The 18749-nt window shown below is 37.5% G+C and overlaps 1 protein-coding gene across 2 annotated transcripts in view; it reads right to left on the minus strand.

Annotated features, from left to right (window-relative positions):
* The window catches only part of NCKAP5L (NCK associated protein 5 like), a 51793-nt gene that overhangs the window by 14617 nt on the left and 18427 nt on the right, over positions 1–18749 (minus strand). The window contains exons 3-6 of one of the 2 annotated variants that reach the window (XM_027844454.1): positions 18215–18337; positions 16783–16851; positions 4719–4757; positions 3487–3606 (exon numbers count right to left, since the gene is read on the minus strand). In XM_027844454.1, coding sequence (XP_027700255.1) covers positions 3487–3606; positions 4719–4757; positions 16783–16851; positions 18215–18331 — 345 coding nt within the window. In that variant the 5' untranslated portion in view covers positions 18332–18337. Of the gene's footprint in view, positions 1–3486; positions 3607–4718; positions 4758–16782; positions 16852–18214; positions 18365–18749 lie in introns of both variants that reach the window. The other variant, XM_027844455.1, reaches the window with a different exon arrangement.

The following is an 18749-nucleotide window of genomic DNA, read 5'->3' on the forward strand; positions in this document are numbered from 1 at the left end:
GTGAGGATCAAATGAGATAATATAAGACTCAGCACAGTGTTTGGCACACAGTAGGTACTATATGTTAGTTACTATGATTATCATTACTCCTTGCTTTCACCAGGTGACCAGCCTACTTTGTCTCCCTATCACTTGTACTCCTGTTCTTTGTTGTCCTTTATTTATTTAGTTGATATTCTCAAAACCTGCTCAAAACTACCATGAGCCTCTTCAACACCTATTTCGTGATATTAGCTTTAATTCTTTAGAGACAGTGTTAGTCCACAGCTCACCATACAAAAACATTAGCAGAATGGTGGTATTAAAAAGATGAGCTCCTTTCCATAGGAAGCTTGGGGTTTTTAAAGAGCTTTGTAGTTTCCTGAAGGTAAATCAGCCTGATCTCTTGTTCAACTCTAACCTAAATGTGCTGTCCATTCATACTGTCTATCCCAGATCTACAGGCTTTCTGCCTAAAACACATGTCATATTTTGGGCGACAGAGATTTGCCTTCCACCAAGAGGGCCTTCCTGTGTAAAGAGTCAGGCCAAACTTGGACAGTTACAGATTTCTTTCAAGAAGCTCCCAAAGTTCTAGGGCTTGATGCAACTAGCACTGTATCACGTGCAAACCAAAGCATCTGGAGGGACCTCACCCCTTACTAGGGATCCCTCTTCAACTTAGGACTGTGCTGGATCTAATCTACCATAGTGGTGAACATGTATCTCCCCCTTTTATACTGCTACTGATGTTTATGACAGTTGGACAAGATATCTTTCAAGGGATCTTATATGGCTGATGTATGAATGAAAGCCACCTTATTGGAAGAGAACCTTTAAGGTACTTCCCAAATCAAATACTTTTTCCTAATAAAACAATGTAGACATTTTGGAGCTTGTATTCTCTTTACATCTTTCATTCAACTGTGAAATGATAAAGATATGGCCCATTTCTGAATATCACTTGCAAAAGTCTGCTTGTTCCCTGACCAAGCTCATTGAGGCTGCTTTCAATTTCTGTATAGGTAAGTCTCATAAAAGATTTTGTAAGGATGGGAAAATATGCATTTAGGTTGTAGTTGCTAATATCCTCTCAGTTGCCTTTTTTGGGTATTACAGAATCAGAATTCGAGAGTTCAAAGAGACCTCACTGGCCATTTAATGTTACCCACAGAGGACAGGAATCCCCACTATAACAACCTGACAAGTGGCTGTCCAAATTCTATTTGAAGATCTCCAAGGAGGGGCACCTGCTAGCTCTTATGATAAACCATTCTACTTCTGAATACCTCTAATTAGTAGAAAGTTTAAGTAATCAGGTACCAGGTTTTTTCCTGCCTTTGGCTTCTTTCCTTCCTTCATACTTCATAAACAGACTCCTCATCACACTCACCATGGCATTTCCTCCAGCCCGAATCTCCTTTACATGTACTTGGCTCTAATTCAGTTGCTTTTCCTGTCTTTGTTCTCTTTAGTGCTATTTCTGCTTCCCCAAGAGCAAAGCTGGGACATGGTGTTAGTGGTAACTCCATTTACCCTTGATGGTGAAAATGGATTTCTATCTATAATCACTTTAAAAGATAATTTCCACTTTTCTTTTGTTTATTGTGCTCCTTTCATTTTAATACTTAAATGTCCTAGGGATGACTTTATTGGTTGTAATTATCATCCCCATTTAATGGGGATTATGGTTGAGGAAACTGAGGCAGGCAGAAGTTAAGTGCCCAGAGTCATAGCGCCTAGTATAATGTAAGCGCTTAATAACTGTTTATTGCCTAGCATTGCCTAAATCTTATCCTTGGGTCTGTCATTTAGCTCCATGAAACAGATATAAATTTTAGATAAGACATGGTGCCTTCTCTCACCCTAGGTCTCGATTTCTTCATCCATGAAATAAGAGGGGATGGACTAGATCAGATCTAAGGTCCTTTCCAGTGCTAAGTAATCCTAAAAAAACAAACAAACCCAAACAACCCAAAAACGGGAAAAATTTTCTTTTGATCCTGTTCTCCTCCCCTTCGTTGTTACACTTCTAGAAGGTATTCCCATGAACTGACACAAAATGAAATAAGAAGAAATAGGAAAACAATATACACATGCCATCTGCAAATGCTCATTCCCTCAATTTCCTTTTCTAGCCTGATTACTATAAGTAAGGATTTCTAGAACTATGCCAAATGAAAGCGCTGACAATGAACATCCTTGCCTTACTCCTAAATCTTACTGGAAAGGCCTCCAATATTTCTGCATTACAGATAATGTAGTTTATTATTTTAGATATATCACTTACCATATTAAGAAAAATTATATCATTCTTATACTCTTTAATGTTCTTAACATAAAGAGGTGCTATGCTTTGGAAAAAGCCTTTTTTTGACCTGTTTATATCATCATGATTTTTTTTTTGTTATTTGAAATAATCTATCATGTTTACAGTTTTCCTAATGCTGAACCAGCCTGCATTCCTGTTAAAAATCCAACCTGGTTTTACTGTTTAATCAAGCAATTTATGTAATATTGGACTTATTCCTTGAATTGCCTGGCATTCAGTTTTGATTGTTCGTTGTTCTTTCCATTTACACTACTGTAATGATTGTGTATGATGTTTTTCTGGTTCTACTTACTTTGTATTGCTTCCTATAAATCCTCCCAAAGTTGCTCTGTATTCGTTATATTCATTGTTTCTTACAAAGCAATAATTTTCCATTACACTCTTTGTATCATGTACCACTTAGCCATGATCAAATCCATGTGCATCTGACTTGTTTCTAGTTTCTTATTACTATAAAAAGTGCTGCTCTGAATTTGCTGGTATATTGTGTGGGTGTTTCTTTTTATCATTTACCTCTTTAAGGTAGATAGCTAGCAAATCTCTGGGTATAGGTATTTCATTCACTTAGCATAGATCCAAACTGCTCTCCAGAGGAGCTGGATCCATTCCTAGCTTCACTAGTATCCCAGAATGCCTGTCTTTCCACATCCGTCGGGCCTGGAACATAGAACCTACTTAATAAAAGGCTTGTTCAACTGAATGAAGCATTTGGTGGGTTCCACAGTTCTCTTCAATCCTCTCTGCCACATTAAGGCTATGGGTACTCCTCATCATGCTTTCTTTTCAGATGCTGTGAAGAGGCCAGATCACTGGCAGCAGCAAGGCCTCTTCTAGGAACCAGAGGTAACTGCTTTTCCAGGCTCCAGGACAGAATGAGAACTTTCTCCCTATTGATAAGAAGTCAAGCTTTTCTAGATGAGGGAAGACGAGGTCAATGTGCTGAGGATCTCCCAGGCAGTTCTCATCATGTCTTAGATTCTCTAATCTACTGGGGCTGGGTGGGTTCTTCCAAACCTCCAACTTTGCAAATTCTTTGTTGGCTCATAGATCCTGGGAATATGGATGGAGACAGTCCCCATCTCTGATGTTCGTGGAAAAGGTGATCATTATGGGGGTGTGGGTGGGCAGGAAGCCAGATTTTTTTTTTAAAGGAAAGGAAAGACAGCCAACCTCACCTGTGGAAGAGAACCTGCTGAAAGCTGTAATTTCTGCTGAAAGAGAATGCTCAATGTCTGGTTCTGCCGTTCCAAGTCATATACCCTCCTCTTCAATTTGATGCATTCTTCCCGTAAGTCCTTCCACATCCAAGGGCAGAGGTTAGAGTGGGAGGGAAAAGGAGATAGAATTAGCACAGAAGCACATTTTTTTCTTCTTTAGAACCTCAGAAGGGACTCCTGAATAAGCCCACTGGCTGAAAGAGTCAAGGGGGTTAAGCAGAACAAGGGCAGATTTTTTTTTTTGCTCTCAGGTTAAAGGTGTCCCCAGATTTCCATCACTCAGAAATTAAACTCTTTTAAAGTCTATTTATATTTTCAGTAATAGTAACTCATGGGAGTAAATATTAAGTTCCATCAAATTTACTATAGAGTGAAGAAACTAAGTTCACTTTGGGAACTTTACCCTCCCCCTGCAAGAGGTTCCCCTTCTTCTTTCAAGTTTTTGGATCCTGGGTTGGTAACCCAAGGGCTCAATCTCAGCAAAAGTACAGAACTTTTCTGCTTCTATGGGATAGAGACATTCAGGACAGAGAAAGAACCAAGGATCACAGTTATCTATAAGCTATAATCTTTAAGTCACCTGGAATCACCAAGCTTTTTTCGTATTTTCCTGTTTACATCTTGTATACTCAGTATCAGCCTTGTGCTTAGTCTCACCAATGCCACTTGGGACCCCATGTTTAAATGCAGGAAAGGAGAAATCTGAAGGGACTAAGCAGAGGGATACAGCCAAGAATGATTCAGAAGAATCTAGAGTTGCAAAGTATTTAAGAATTATCTACTATAGCTCTACTAAGAGCCAGAGAACTAGAGTTCATCCATCCCAGAATGGGAATGGATTGATTGAGGGGCCAGTGGAAAGGCAATCTATTCTACATTCCTGAGAAGCTATTCTAGCCCTACTCCATTCGTAGCAGAAGGAGCCATAGTGTCTAGTGTCTGTCTAGTGTCTAGTGGGGTGAAATCACACAGGTAAGTCAGGGGGCTTCTGTGACACTAAGTTCCATAGGAGCTTAGGGCTAAGGGCAGAAAAGGCCAGTTTAAGGGTGTCCAGCCTCTCCAAGCATTTCTGTCTCTTCAGATTTTGCTCATAGGGCTCCATGGCTAAGGAAGTGATGTAGGGAAGAGGCAGAACCTACAGAACCTCACAGGCAGGTCTCTGAGCCCAGGACCAAGGTTACCCCCCTTACCTTCTGATTCAAAAGAGCCTGTACCACATGGTTGGCAACCTAGGAAACAAAAAGGTAAAGAGAGAAATGTCAAACATCATAACCTCATTTTTTTAAAATAAATTTTTATTGATAACTTTTTTAACATCTCCTACATTTCCCACTGTATCTCTCCCCAACTCCCATCCCCTCCAACACATTCAGCAAAACCCACCACACTGAAATGATGGTATCTGCAGTTCCCACTTCCATGGTACCGAACTTCTGCTAAGAAGTGGGGTAAGTATCATCTAATACATCTTTGGGCCAACCTTGGTCTTTACAATTTAACCACATTCAGATCTGTCTGTTTTGTTGTTGTTCTTTCCATTTACATGATTATTATAATTGTGTCTAACAGGCAGCTGGGAATGTGAGTCTGGAAATCAGGAGGGAGATTTGGGCTAGATAAGTAGATCAGAAAATCAACATAGAGATGATCACTGAATTCAAGGAAGCTGAGAAGATAACTAAATGAAACAGTATGGGAGGAGAAGAAAAGAGGGCTCAGGACAGAGCCCTGAGGAACATCCACCTCTAAGGGGCACGACTTGGATGAACAGTGTCACCATTATTATTTGACATAGTTTTAAATAAATATCACTACAGAAGATAAGAAAAAGAAACTGAGGGAATAAGCTTTAGTGAAAAGGAAACAACATTCAGTTTTGCAGATGACATGATGGTTTACTTCGACAACTAAAAATGAATAGAAATGATTAACAAGTTTAGCAAAGTAGCAGGACACAAAATAAATTCAAAACATATTTTCTGTATATTATCAATAAAACCCAGCAGGAAGAGAATACTAACTTTGTGTGTCTGGGCTGTGGCAATATAATAAAAATGATAACACTACCTAAATTAATTTACAGATTCACTGTCATACCAGGTATCAAACTATTAAACGGTTACTTTATAGAACTAGAAGAAAAAATTCATCTAGAGGATAAACAAAGTGGGAAAGCAATGGAAGGTGGGCTAGCAGTATCAGATCTCAAACTATACTATAAAACAATAATCATCAAAACTACTTGCTATTAATTTTTTTAAAGTTTCAATGGAATAACTATATACACAATAAAGCAAATGAACATAGTAGTAAAATGTTTGGCAAATCCAAGGACTAATGGGACATAAACTATTTGATAAAAACTGATAAACCTGGAAAGTGAACTGATTAGATTTAGACTAACAGCTCATACCATACTCCACAATAAATGCCAAAAGGATAGAAGACCTCGACATAAAAGGTCATATTTTAAACAAAAATAAAGGAACAGGAAAATAGATACTTTTTACAACTACACAGGGGGAAGAGTTCTTGACAAAATGAGAAATAAAATGGACAATTTTGATCACACAAAATGGAAAAGTTGTTGCAAAAACAAAACCAATCCAGTTAGAATCTGAAGGAAAACATGAACTAAGAAAAACATTTTTGGAGCAAATTTCTGTGATAAGGCCCAATAGCCATGACATTTAAGGAATGATACAAATACACAAACACGAAAGACCTGTGGTTTCAAGTCTGTTTGCAGGAACTCCCTGGTGTCTCTGGCCTGGGCCCTTCCTAGCCAGCATCCCAGAGTTGGCTCCTCTCTTGGCTTTTGTTTAGTTTATTGGAGTTTGCCTTGGCTTCCCTGCATCTCTCCCTTCCTCCAGAAGCTCCAAGTATATTTACTTGTACTAGAGTTAGCTTTCCTTGTTCTTCTAGTTTTGGGTCATGTTTTCTTATAGTTTTGGACTGGATGGAGTGGATTTCTGGTTCTTTTTGGTTTTCTGCATCATTAGATTTTCTGGGGACATGTTCTTATATTTTGGGGGTTTCTGTGTGGAAGAGCTGGCCTTTACTACCCACTTTCCCATTGCCACCTTAACTAAAAGTCCATGGGCTGTTTTAATCTGTTTTAAAATTATTTGGAACACTCATTCCTTCATATAATTATTAACAGTTACAATTCTTTTGAGACTTATTCCAATTTTTTGACCATTCTTTACAGATTAGGGAGTAGGCATCACACATTTTGGTTGTCTGATACCCTGGACTGACATCAGACCCTGATCAGCAAGATTTGATAGAAAGATCTTCCCTTTGGCAAGTGCTCCACTTCTTTTTCTAGTTGCATTAATATTGTTCACGCAAAACATTTTCCATTCCATGTAATTGAAATTATGTGTTTTATCTTTTTAAAGCTGCCTTTCTTCCTTGCTTGGTTCAGACTTCACCCCCTAACCATAGCTTCCAGGAAATCAGCTCTTTTCATTTTTCTTATGACTCAATCTTTCATATTTCGGTTTCCATCCATTTTGAATTTACTGTGGTCAATGCTGCCCAATGTTGGTCTAAATTCATTTTTTCTCAGACTGCCTTCCAGTCTTCCCAGCCATTCTTGTTAAATAAGAAGTTGTTTCTGAGATAATATGTTTTTCTGATTTATCAAAACCATGGGTTACCAAGTTGAATTATTTCATATTTTTCCTGGTCTGGTTGATTGACTCTTCTCTTTTTCAATCAGTACCATATGATTACTATTTTTAATAACAGTTTGAAGTCTGGAAGTACCATTATTCCTTCATTCCAAAATGTATTTTGTTACTTGCCTTGATATTCTAGATCTTTTATTCCTCCAAATAAATTCTGTTATTAACACTGAGTGTAGTTGTCTAGATTAAATGAGATATAATACTTGTAAACTGCTTAACACAGTGCCTGGCACACAGTAGTCACCAAATAAATGCTTCTCCACTCTACCCAACCCGGCCATAAAATATCCCCTTGGCAGTCTGAATAGTATAATAATCTGTAAATTAATTTCAGCAGTGTAGTTATTTTTATTATACTGGCACTCATTTATGAATAGTGAATATCCTTCTAATTATTTATGTTGTTCTTTAAGAAGCCTTTAATAATTATAGTTAAACAAGTATTGAGTTTGCTTGTATAGACTGATTCCCAAATACTTTGCACAATTTGGTTATTTTTGTTTTTGTGCTTGAGTTGTGTCCGACTCTCTGTGACCCCATCTGGAGTTTTCTTGGCAAAGGTACTGAAGTGATTTGCCATTTCTTTCTCCAGCTCATTTTACAGATAAGGAAACTGATACAAATAAGATTAAGTGATTTTGTTTAGGGTCACACACTAGTGTGTATCTGAGGCAGGATTTGAACTCAGGTTTTCCTAACTCCTCCAGCCACTATGCCACCTAGGTGCTAGTTACTTAGAATGGGATTTTTCTTTCTACTATCAACTTCTGGATTTTGTTATTAGTATATAGAAATACCATTGATGTTTGTGGCTTATTTTGTAACCTTCAATTTTACTAAAACTGTTATCTCACTTAGCTTATTTGCTGATTCCTTAGGATTTTTATCATGTCATGAGCCAAAAGGTATATTTTGTCTTCTCTCTGTCTCTCTTTATACCTTTAATTTTCTTCTCTTAATTTTATTACTTCCAGAATAATAGTGGAGTACTTACTAGAAAAGCTTCCGGTGTTTCTTTGTTGTTTATAAAGCTAGCTATTGGTTTTAGAAATAATATTTTTTGTTACTTAAGAAATACTTTTATTGCTACCCTATTCTTATATTGCCTACATTTCTCCTTATACCTCTTCCTTTACGTCCTCCCAAAGAGTCATTCCTTACATCAAAGAATTTATTTTTGAAGAGGAAAACAAAATAATCAATACCAGTCAAACATTAAAAAAAAATCTAATGCTATATCTAATGTTTCACATCTGTGGAATCCCAACTGTGCAAGGGAACCTGGGGAGATGTTTTCTTATTTCTTCTTTGAAGAGAAGAAGCATTTATTAAGTGTTTATTACATGCCAGGCTCTGTGCTAAGTGCTTTACAAATATTATCTCATTTGATCCTCACAACAACTCTGGGAGTAAGGTGCTATTATTATCCCCATTTTACAACTGAGGAAACTAAGGTAGATAGAGGTTAAATGACTTGTCCAGGACCACACAGCTACCAAGTGTTTCAGGCCAGATTTGAACTCAGGCATGGGGCTCTATCCAATGTGCCATCTAGCTGCCTCTTTGTACTTTTTGCAACATTCAGTTTCCAACTGTTTTTGTAATTGTTCTCTCCATTTACCTTCCTGTAGTCATTGTGTTTTCCTTGTTCTACTTACTTCACTTTCCATCAGTTCATTTAAATTTTTCCAGGCTTCTCTGAATTCATCATGTTTGCAGTTTCATACAACACAGTAATATTCCATTTCATTTGTGTACCACAATTTGCTTAGCTAATTTGTGGTATAGTCAAATCGATGAATATCCATTTTGTTTCCAGTTTCTTGATAACATGAAAAGTGTTGCTATAAATATTTTGGTATGTATGGAGCCCTTTACTTTGTTGATGACCTTTCTGGGATACATGCCTAGCAGTGGAATATATGAATCACAGGGTATGGACATTTTCAGTCATTTTACTTGCACAATTTCAAACTGTTCCCAGAATGGTCATACTAATTCAAAGTGTCACCAACAATGCTTTAGTGTGTGCCTATATTTATTTTCCAACAATGATTATTCCCATCTTTTGTCATTTTTGCTAATATGTTGGGTGTGAGATGAAATCTCAGGGTTGCTTTGATTTGCATTTGTCTCATTTTTAGTGATTTGGAGCATCCTTTCACGTGGTTAATTGTTTACAATTCTTTTGAGAACTCTGTCCATACCCTTTGGGGAATGGATTTTGGACTCATCTATTTGTTAGCTGATTATATATCTTGGACAAAAATCAGTAATGGGTAACACAAAGATTTTTCCCCAGCAAACTGCTTTCCTACTTATCCTAAGTGTATAATTTTGTTTATGATAAAGCCTTTTCAATTTCATGTAATCAAAAGTATCTCTTATCTATTGTAATTGCCTTTAACCTCTTGTTTGGTTAATTCTTGCCTTACTCATAGCTGTGAAAGGTGTACAATCTGCTTCCCTTCTAATTTTTTTTATGAAGTGGTTTATTATGTTGGTCTAAGCCTTATTTCTGCCAAACTGCCTTACAGTTTTAGTTTTTTTTTCTAAGTAATTTATGTTTACCGGTTTGTCAAACATAGGATTACTCAGTTTAATTATTTCTGATTCTTCCCTGTCTAGTATGTTCTATTGATCTACTTTTCTACTTTTTTTTAGCCAGTACCAAGTGGTTTTGAGACTACTGCTTTATAATACAGCTTGAGCTCTATCTTAACACTGACTTAGAGAGGTTTGGAATAAGAAAGTCCCATACAGGGAAAATCTGCCAACTTATATTGCCAGAGGGAAATCCAAGGGGCCCATGGTTAGGGGCCCTTAGTCACAGCACTGTTGTCCAGGAAGAAGGGAGCTCTGCCGATCATATACATCATTCCTAATTCAGCCCTTGCTCTGTATATTCCCTAAATCAAAGACTTGAAAATTAGGCACTGCTAACAAAGTGAGGGTCGCAGCCTTGGGGGGCAGCTCATGCTGCTTAGAAAAGAATTAGCATAGCTGGCAGGTGCAGGCTCGCCCCAGGACTGAAAGCAGCATGAGAAGGGAGCAAAGTATTACAAGAAAGCTTTATGGAGGGGGAGATTCTCAGGTAGTACAGGGGTGGGTGGTGAGGGAGAATGGACAGGGCAGTCTGCAGGGGTCTGGAGTGGAGTTAGGTACTCAAGGTGGGTTTTTATATGATTCTTCTCTGAATCAACTAGAACCAGGAATTAGGGGAAGGAGCACCAGAGGAGTTGGCACCTGGGGTCTGGGTCAAGGGTCAGGACTAGGGTTAACGCATTCAAACTCTCTGCAGGCAGGAAAAGGGGTGACGGGCTGTTCACTATTGGTCTTATTCTGACAGGGTGAAAAAGCTGGAGTTTTTAAAGCCTCCAAGGGAGGCTTCTTCCTCTTGCTGATCAAGGAGAATACTGTTTTCCTTACAAGTGCTATTCCCCCTTTACTCCTACCTTATTAAATCATTTTCCAGGATACTGTCAACTTTCTGTTCCTTCAAATGAATTGTTATTATTTTATCTAAAGCTTCCCTTTGGTAGTTTAACTGCTACAGAATTAAACCTGCAAATTAGTTTTAGTAGTATAATTTTTATTAAATTAGTATGGCCCAGTCATTAGTACTGAATATTCTTCCAGCTACTTAATCATTTTATAATTGAACATAGAATGATTCAAATATTTTATGCATTTCATAGTTATTTTGGATGGGACTTCCCTTTCTATTATTGTCTCCCGGATTGTATTATTATACAGAAATGCAATTGATTTGTATAGATTTATTTTGTAGCCTGCATTCAGCTTAAGTTATTGTTTCAATGGGTTTTTCCGCTGAATCTCTAGGATTTTCATCAATAAAAAGGGATAGTTTTGTCTCTGTCTTTCTTTATGCCTTTGACTGAATTCTCGTCTTACGTTCATCACTATTGCTCACATTACTATCAAAGAACCATGCAGAAAGTGGGGTGTTAGACTTGTTTCACTCTGTTTACTGGGAAAGTCCTGTTGTATATGTTTTTGGTGTTAGATGGATACTTCTTATAATAGTAAAAAAAAGGACTCTTCTATGCTGATAGTTGGTAGGGTTTTGTAGCATAAAAAATGTCGTGCTTCATCAAAGGCTTTTTTGTATCTACTGAAATAATCATATGGTTTGGGAGGTTTTTGTTTTTAATATTATGAATTATGTGGATTTCCTCATCCTTGCATCTGTGGTATGAATCCAGCCAACTTGTTCATAATGATGTTGGTGGTGGTGTTTTTTTTTTTCTTTAATAAACTGCTGCAATGTTTTTAAATTGCTTTAGTATTAAAAAAAAAAACTGAATCAATATTTATCAGTAGTATTGCTTTACAAGTCCTCTTTCTTTACTTTATTCTTCCCTGGTTTATAGGGAAGGGCTATACTTATCAGTATTGGTAGACTACTTTCTCATTTTCTCTGAATAACTTGTGTTTTATAAGTATGAATTATTTAAAGTTTGATAGAATTCTTCTGTAATTCCATCTAGGACAGAGCTGGGTTGTCTGCTTTGTAGTTCCTTTACAGCCAGTTTAGTTTCCTTTTCTGAGCTTGGCTTAAGCGTTCTATTTGGTGCTATTGTTTTTAAAGATAACAAACTCAATTCTTTTGACATACAACTGTGTATACCTTATCCTGATAGTTCTTTTTATTTCTTCCCTGGTGTGATTTCACTTTGTTCGTTATTATTATTACTATTGTTATCTTTTTTTTGTTTGTTAATGTGATCTGTCTTCCTCTTCTTTTAATCAGGGTGGCTACAGGTCTATCAAATTGGTTAGTTTTTTTTCACTCAGCTTTTAATTTTATCAGTTTTGCAGTCTCTATTTCCAACCCATCTATTTCTCTTCCAGTTTTCAATTTTGTTTATTTGCTGGTTTATTTGTTCTTTTGTTTATTTCCTGGTTTTCTAATTCTTTAAATTGCACATTTAGCTAATTAATTTTCTTTTGCTATTCTGTTAATGCATATTTTGGGGAAAAATTAGCTGTTGCACTGCACAAATTTTGTTATGTTGTCTTCATCATTAATACTGTCTTTTACAGTTATCATTTTTATTCTTTGATTCACTCATTTAGGATTTGATTTAAATTCACTTTAGGTTTGCATCTTTTACCCGTACTGTCTTGTTAATCTATTACATTATGGTCTATAAAGGATATGTTTAGTATTTTTTTTTACACTTAGATGCAATTTCTCTGTGTACTAATACATGGTCTATTTTTGTAAAGAGACCATAATAGTACTTGATTTTTACTGTTCAGTCCATTCATGTTTAAAGTTATAACAGTTAGGTTTGTGTTTTCCTTCATTTGTTTATTTTGTGGTTTGTTGCTGTTGTTTTGTTTTTTTTTTTGGTGAGGCAATTGGGGCTAAGTGACTTGCCCAGAGTCACATATTTAGTGTGTTATGTGTCTGAGGTCAGATTTGAACTCAGGTCCTCCTGACTCCAGGGCCTGTGCTCTATCTACTGTGCCACCTAGCTGCCCCCTATTTAGTGGTGTTTTTTTTTTTTTTAAATCTTTTTGCTCTTGTAAGGGGTTCAAGTTGTGACCCAGGACAAGTCACTTAACCCCTCAGTAGTCTAGACAACTCTCTAAGACTGGAAGTTACAGGGAAGGTGACAATCTACATTGGTAGAGGAATTTTCTCATCTGGGAGTTCCTTATACCAGTGAAATCAAAGGTCTAGTCTCTATTTTTACTTTGTCCTTAGAGTTAGCAATTTTGATTAAATTGCTCTAACACAACCTCATTTCCACTGTTTTCCTTACCTCCCAATACCTCCTACTCCTGTCTGTCAACCCCTTCTCTAGTTTTTGGAGATTTATTTATTCCTTCTTTTATTCATCTATTTTATACATCTTTTATCCATTTCTTCCCTGGTTCCTCTTCTTATTCTTTCAGTTAAATGGTTAGCTCAATATTTCACCTCCAACTTTTTATGTTTGTTAGTTTTTTTCCCCCTATACCTTTTTCTAAAAAGCTTTTCTTAGTTTTGTATTTTTCATTCATTTTCTTCCAGTCTAATCTGAAACATTATTCTGATTCATGGTCTATGCACTCATTTTCTTCTTCTCTCATTTCCCTGTGTTACTCAGGAAGTTAAAGATTTTGAAGTATTAGGTTTCATCTCCTAACCAATTTCTATGTTATTGCCTTTATAAATTTTTCCCCCCTGTCCTTTTTTCTTTTTTCTATTGTGCCTCACTATTACAAGTATCAGTTTGTAAAGGAAGCAATGTTGGCCATTTTCAATATAATATTGTCCTTTGGTAGAATTTATCCTGAACCCCAAATCATGCAGTCCAATTCTACCCTCTGCCTTTCTTCCTACTGGCTGGGGACTCTTCCCATGTGCTCTTTCTTTTTTTTTTTTCTGCTTGTTTGTTTTTGTTTTTTTAGGCAATTGGGGTTAAGTGACTTGCCCAGGGTCACACAGCTAAAGTGTCAAGTGTTTGGTCTGAGGCCGGATTTGAATTCGGGTTATCTATCTACTGCGCCACCTAGCTACCCCCCATGTGCTCTTTCTAACTGCACCTCCCACTCCACCCCACCCCCTACCCTCTTTCTGGGTGCCACATGTCCCTAGGAGCTCACATATCCTTTCTCCTAGGCCAAGATGTTGTCCATGGAAGTATAATACCGTCAAAGAAGGTATTCTCCCAAAGCACTAATTCTCCTCATCAAGATTAAACCCCATTAAGAGGTACCTCTTTTCTACTGAAGGCATATGCCTTCTCCCCCATAGCAGTATTCTCCAATGCAATACAAAACTTTAGTTGTGTTTGAGGATTTAGTATGTTTTCTTCCTTCTAGTTTAAAGATCGTGTCTGTTGATTTATCTGTTTGTGCTCTGGATTTCAAGTTTTCTTCATCTTGAAATCTTTGGTGCTTCAGCCTTTTTTCCCTTATATTCCTCAATCCCCCTTTTTCCAACAACTGCCCCTTTGCTGGTGTGTGTATATTTCCCAGCGTGGGCTGCAAAGCTGCTTCAGCTTCTTCCTGCACTGGAGGATTTAGGCTTCACTGGCCTAGGTCCTTACCCTGAGAGACCTCTGAAGCGGACACGACTGTCCCTAGATAGGTTTCAGTCCCCTTTCCTCTAGACCCAGTGCAGTCACACATCCTGGGCCCCTCCACCACTTTTCTTTCTTTGTAAGGCAAAATCAGAATCTGCTGCTTTTGGCAGGGATAAGGGAAGGTGTTCTGGTCAGTCTGTATCCTTATTGATTATCTGTGGGGCAGTGCCAGGAAGAAGGTTCCCCACCTTTCTCCTTCTCACCTGAGTGTGAAGATTAAGCTGTTGGGGGTGGAGGTGGAGGGGAAGAATGCAGGAGCAGGTCAGTAATTTCTGTAGTAGGAGATCCAAACACGTGGGCCTTAGGCACAAGCCCATAGGTCAATTTGTGCGTCCCTCCTAGGAGTGTGGAGACTAAAGGGTGCTAAGTGAACATTTTAGAGATGAAGGTTTTCCAGTGTTAATTCATAAGAATTCTACCTTGCTGAGATTCTTTTTCATGTACAGTGGATTCAGCTGTAATTGCTCTATATCAAGTATATAACTACTCTTTTGCGTTGTTTTTTTTCTTCAGAGCATTAACTGGATCTAGAGGAAGTATCTATTTCTTTTGGGTCTGTTTCTTCTTATACAATATGACTATATGGAAATATGTTTTACATGATTAGACATATATAACCTACATCAAATTGCTTACTGTCTTAGGGATGGGGGAGGTGAGGGAGGGAGAAAATTTGAATTTCAAAATGTTAAAAAAATGAATGCTAAAAACTATCTTTATATGTAATTGGGGAAAAATATTACTTTAAAAAAGGAAGAAAGTATGTGGTCTACTAACTTGTTAGTGGGACCTGGAAGTTCCTTAATCTTGTTTCTTTCTTTCTTTTTTATTTTGTTAAATTTTAATTTTTTTAAAAGTTTACCTTCTTTTCCCTATCTTGTCCTACCTTTCCCCACCAAATGAAAAGGAAAGAAAAACAAAATGCCTGTTACAAAAACAAACAGTCAAACAAAATAAATTCTACCACTGGCCATGTCCAAAAAAAAAAGTCTCAAGTCTTCACTGTAAGTTTATCACTTTTGTGTCAGAAGGTGAGTAGCCCGTTTCATTATGAGTCCTTCGAAATTGTGGCTGGTCACTGTGTTCAACAGAATTGTAAAGTTTCTCAGCTGTCTTTAAGATATTGCTGTTATTATGTAAACTGTTCTGGCTTTGTTCACTTTACTCTACATCAGTTCATACAAGTCTTCCTTGGTTTCTCTGAAACTGTCCCACCTTCATCATTTCTTTATATTATAAGAGCATTCCATTATATTCATGTATCATAACATGTTCAGCCATCTCCCAATGGATAGGCACCCCTCCCTTAATATTGCAACTGCTGGGTTGAAAGGTATGAACGATTTAATAACACTGCTTCCTGGAAGAGAAACCAAAAGTAATTAATGTACCACTTCTCTTGCATCTGTAATTTTCTTTTCTTGTCAACTTTGCCAGTCTGATGGGTATAAGGCAAAAAGGTTGTTTTAATTTGCATTTCTCCAGTTATTAGAGTATTTTTTCATGTCTATTTTAATGACAGCTTGGATTTCTTCCTTTGAAAAGTGTCCATTTTATCCTTCAACCATTTAACAACTGGGGAATGGATCTAATTTTAATCAGTTCCCTTTATAAATTAGAAATTAGACCTTTGCCAGAAAGAAATTTGCTACAAAGATTTTTTCCTCATATACTTGCTTTTCTTCTAATTTTAAACACATTAGCTTTATTTGTACAAAATTCATAATTTTATGTAATCAAAATTATGCATTTGTTTCCTGTTATCCTCTCTATCTCTTGTTTGGTCAAGCACCCTTCCCTATCCATAGATGTAATAGGCAATTTCTTACTTGCTTCTCTAATTGGCTTGACATTATCCTTTATATATATATGTATGTATGTATGTATGTATGTATATACACACACACACACACACATATATATGTATGTATGTATGTAGGTATGTATATCATGTACCCTTTTGAGCTTATCTTGGTATATGGTATGAGTTGTAGGTCTATACCAGTTTCTGCCACACTACTTTCCAATTTTCCCAACAGTTTTTGTTGAACAGTAAGTTCTTACCCCAGTAGCTGGAATCATTGGGTTTATCAAACACTAGGTTACTGTGCTTATCTGATTCTAGATCTTCTGTTCCTCCAGATAAATTTTATTTCTTCTAGCTTTATAAAGCAGTCCTTTGATTGGCACTGAATATGTAAATTAATTTAGGTTGTGTTATCTTTTTTATTATATTGGTTCAGCCTACCTGTGAACAAGTAATATTTCTCCAATTATTTAAACCTTTATTTGTATAAAGGGTGTTCTGTAATTGTATTCATATAGTTCCTATGTCTTGGTAAACAGATTTCTTTAATCTTATTTCAAAGCTGAGACCAAGGAGCCAAAACTGATTTTAAAACCTGCTCCCTGATTCTCCCACCCACCCAGTGGAAGTGAATCCTACTACCACTGACCTCATCCAGGCAGCGCTCATAGGTCTCTCGCTGGTTCTCATTGGCCTGGGCCAGCGCTGAATTCTCTGCCTAAATAGAAGAAAGGAAAGGAGAGAAAATTTATGGATTTACATAGGTCCCTAACCTATTCCTACCTTTTATAGGAACCCACCAACAAGCGACAGGGTCTAGGGGCAGGACTTTAAGGAAAGAGGCTCTTTTCATATAATGATCCTCCATTCCATGAAGACAGGAACTGTGTCTTATTCCAAACTCTATCTCTCCAGTATAAAGCATGGGTCTCTAAGCCAAGTAGGTGATTTTAAGAAAGTTTGTTTACTATAATAGAACCCTGTCTCTGACTCCAGGAAAGTCTATTTCTCTCTAAACTCTAAGCTTCAGCTTAGTGGTGGAGGAGTGGGATGTTCAAGACTTTAGGTTGGAAGGCAGGATATGCAGAAAAAGGAAAAAAATCACTCCCCTAAGGAGTCCTTACAGGGGAAATGTAAGATAGGAAGGAGCTTCAGCAGGGAGAGGATAGGGCTGCTGGGGTACAGTGAGACACTCAGTTTAGGGAGTCCCTGGCTTTGGGTGATGGGAGAAAAAGAGTCCAGAAAGAAGGGAGTGGCTCATCTCAGATATTCATTATTCTAACCATGCAGGCCATGGAATAAAATAAAAGAAAGGACAGTACTAAAATGGCTTCTCTGCTGCAGTATCATTAAGGGTGAGAGTGAATAGAGGGACTGATGAGAGAGACCCATCCTTTGGATCCAAGGGCTAAGACAGAGTGTTAAAGAAGATCATAGGATCATAGATGTAAAGATAAAAGAGTCCTTAGAGAGGACATCTAGTCCAGTTCCCTCATTTTACAGATGAGGAAACTGAGGCAGTGTGATATACATACAGATACAGTTATTAAGTGGCAGAGTTGGGATTTGAACTCAGATCCTTTAATTCCAAACCTAGCACCAGTTAGTTCTCCCTCCCAAGAGATATAAAGCCTGGGAAGCCTGGTTTAGCTAGGCGGGTGTGGATGGGTGTGTGGGGGTGGGACTAAGCATTTATATAGCACCTACTATGTGCCAGACACTGTGTTAGGGCCTTTTTTTTTTTTTTTTTTAAACAAACATTATGTCATTTGATCCTCATGACACCCTTGCAAGGTAGGTGCTATTATTATTCACATTTTATAGTTGAGGAAGGGGAGGTGACTGCCCAAGTCACACAGTTAGCCTTTGAGGCTGGATTTGAACTCAGGTTGCCTTCCTGATTCCAGGCCCAGCACTCTACTCACTGACTCACTGAGTGACCCCTGGTTTAGCATGGTACCTGCTACACCTAATTCTTGGGATTAAGCTATGGGAGAAACTCCAAAGTTCTCCTGCCCTACCCACTGCCAGCTCCCTAAATCGAGGGACCAGGAAATCCCTCCCGACCCTGATTATCTTACCTCCAGCTCCCGAAGTCGATGCAAAAGCTCTTGACAAGTCCCTAGCTCCATGTTACTGCTGCCTCCTGGCTTTGGGACTCCAGGGTCCCCAGCCGGTTCCTCTACTGTGTGAGACATCAAGCTCTGGGAACAACAAAAAACCAGAAGAACCTGAACAGGAATTATGGAAAGGAAGAGATTATGGCTATGTTACTTTCCTCATATATTTTATACATGACTTATTCTTGTGGTTCATATTAATTTAAATAATAAATCTAAAAATAAAAATTAAATAATTAAATATTAAAACTTCACATAGTAATAATTTATAGTAACCAAGTCCTATAAGTCAAATATATGATAACAGAGTGGCAGAATAGAATAGGTGAAGAACACAGATCTGTGGTTGGAAGACTAGGTTCTAATCTAGGCTCTGCTACCAGTCCACTTCTTGGGGTCTCAATTTTCTAAAGTGAGAGGGTTAAGTGTAGTTCAGGGTCAGCAAACTATTTTCACGGGTAAAATCAGCTAAGAATGGTTTTTACATGTAAAAATA

Source organism: Vombatus ursinus, unplaced genomic scaffold (genome assembly GCF_900497805.2).
Source record: "Vombatus ursinus unplaced genomic scaffold, bare-nosed wombat genome assembly UNPS02014941.1, whole genome shotgun sequence".
In the NCBI taxonomy this organism is placed as follows: domain Eukaryota; kingdom Metazoa; phylum Chordata; class Mammalia; order Diprotodontia; family Vombatidae; genus Vombatus; species Vombatus ursinus.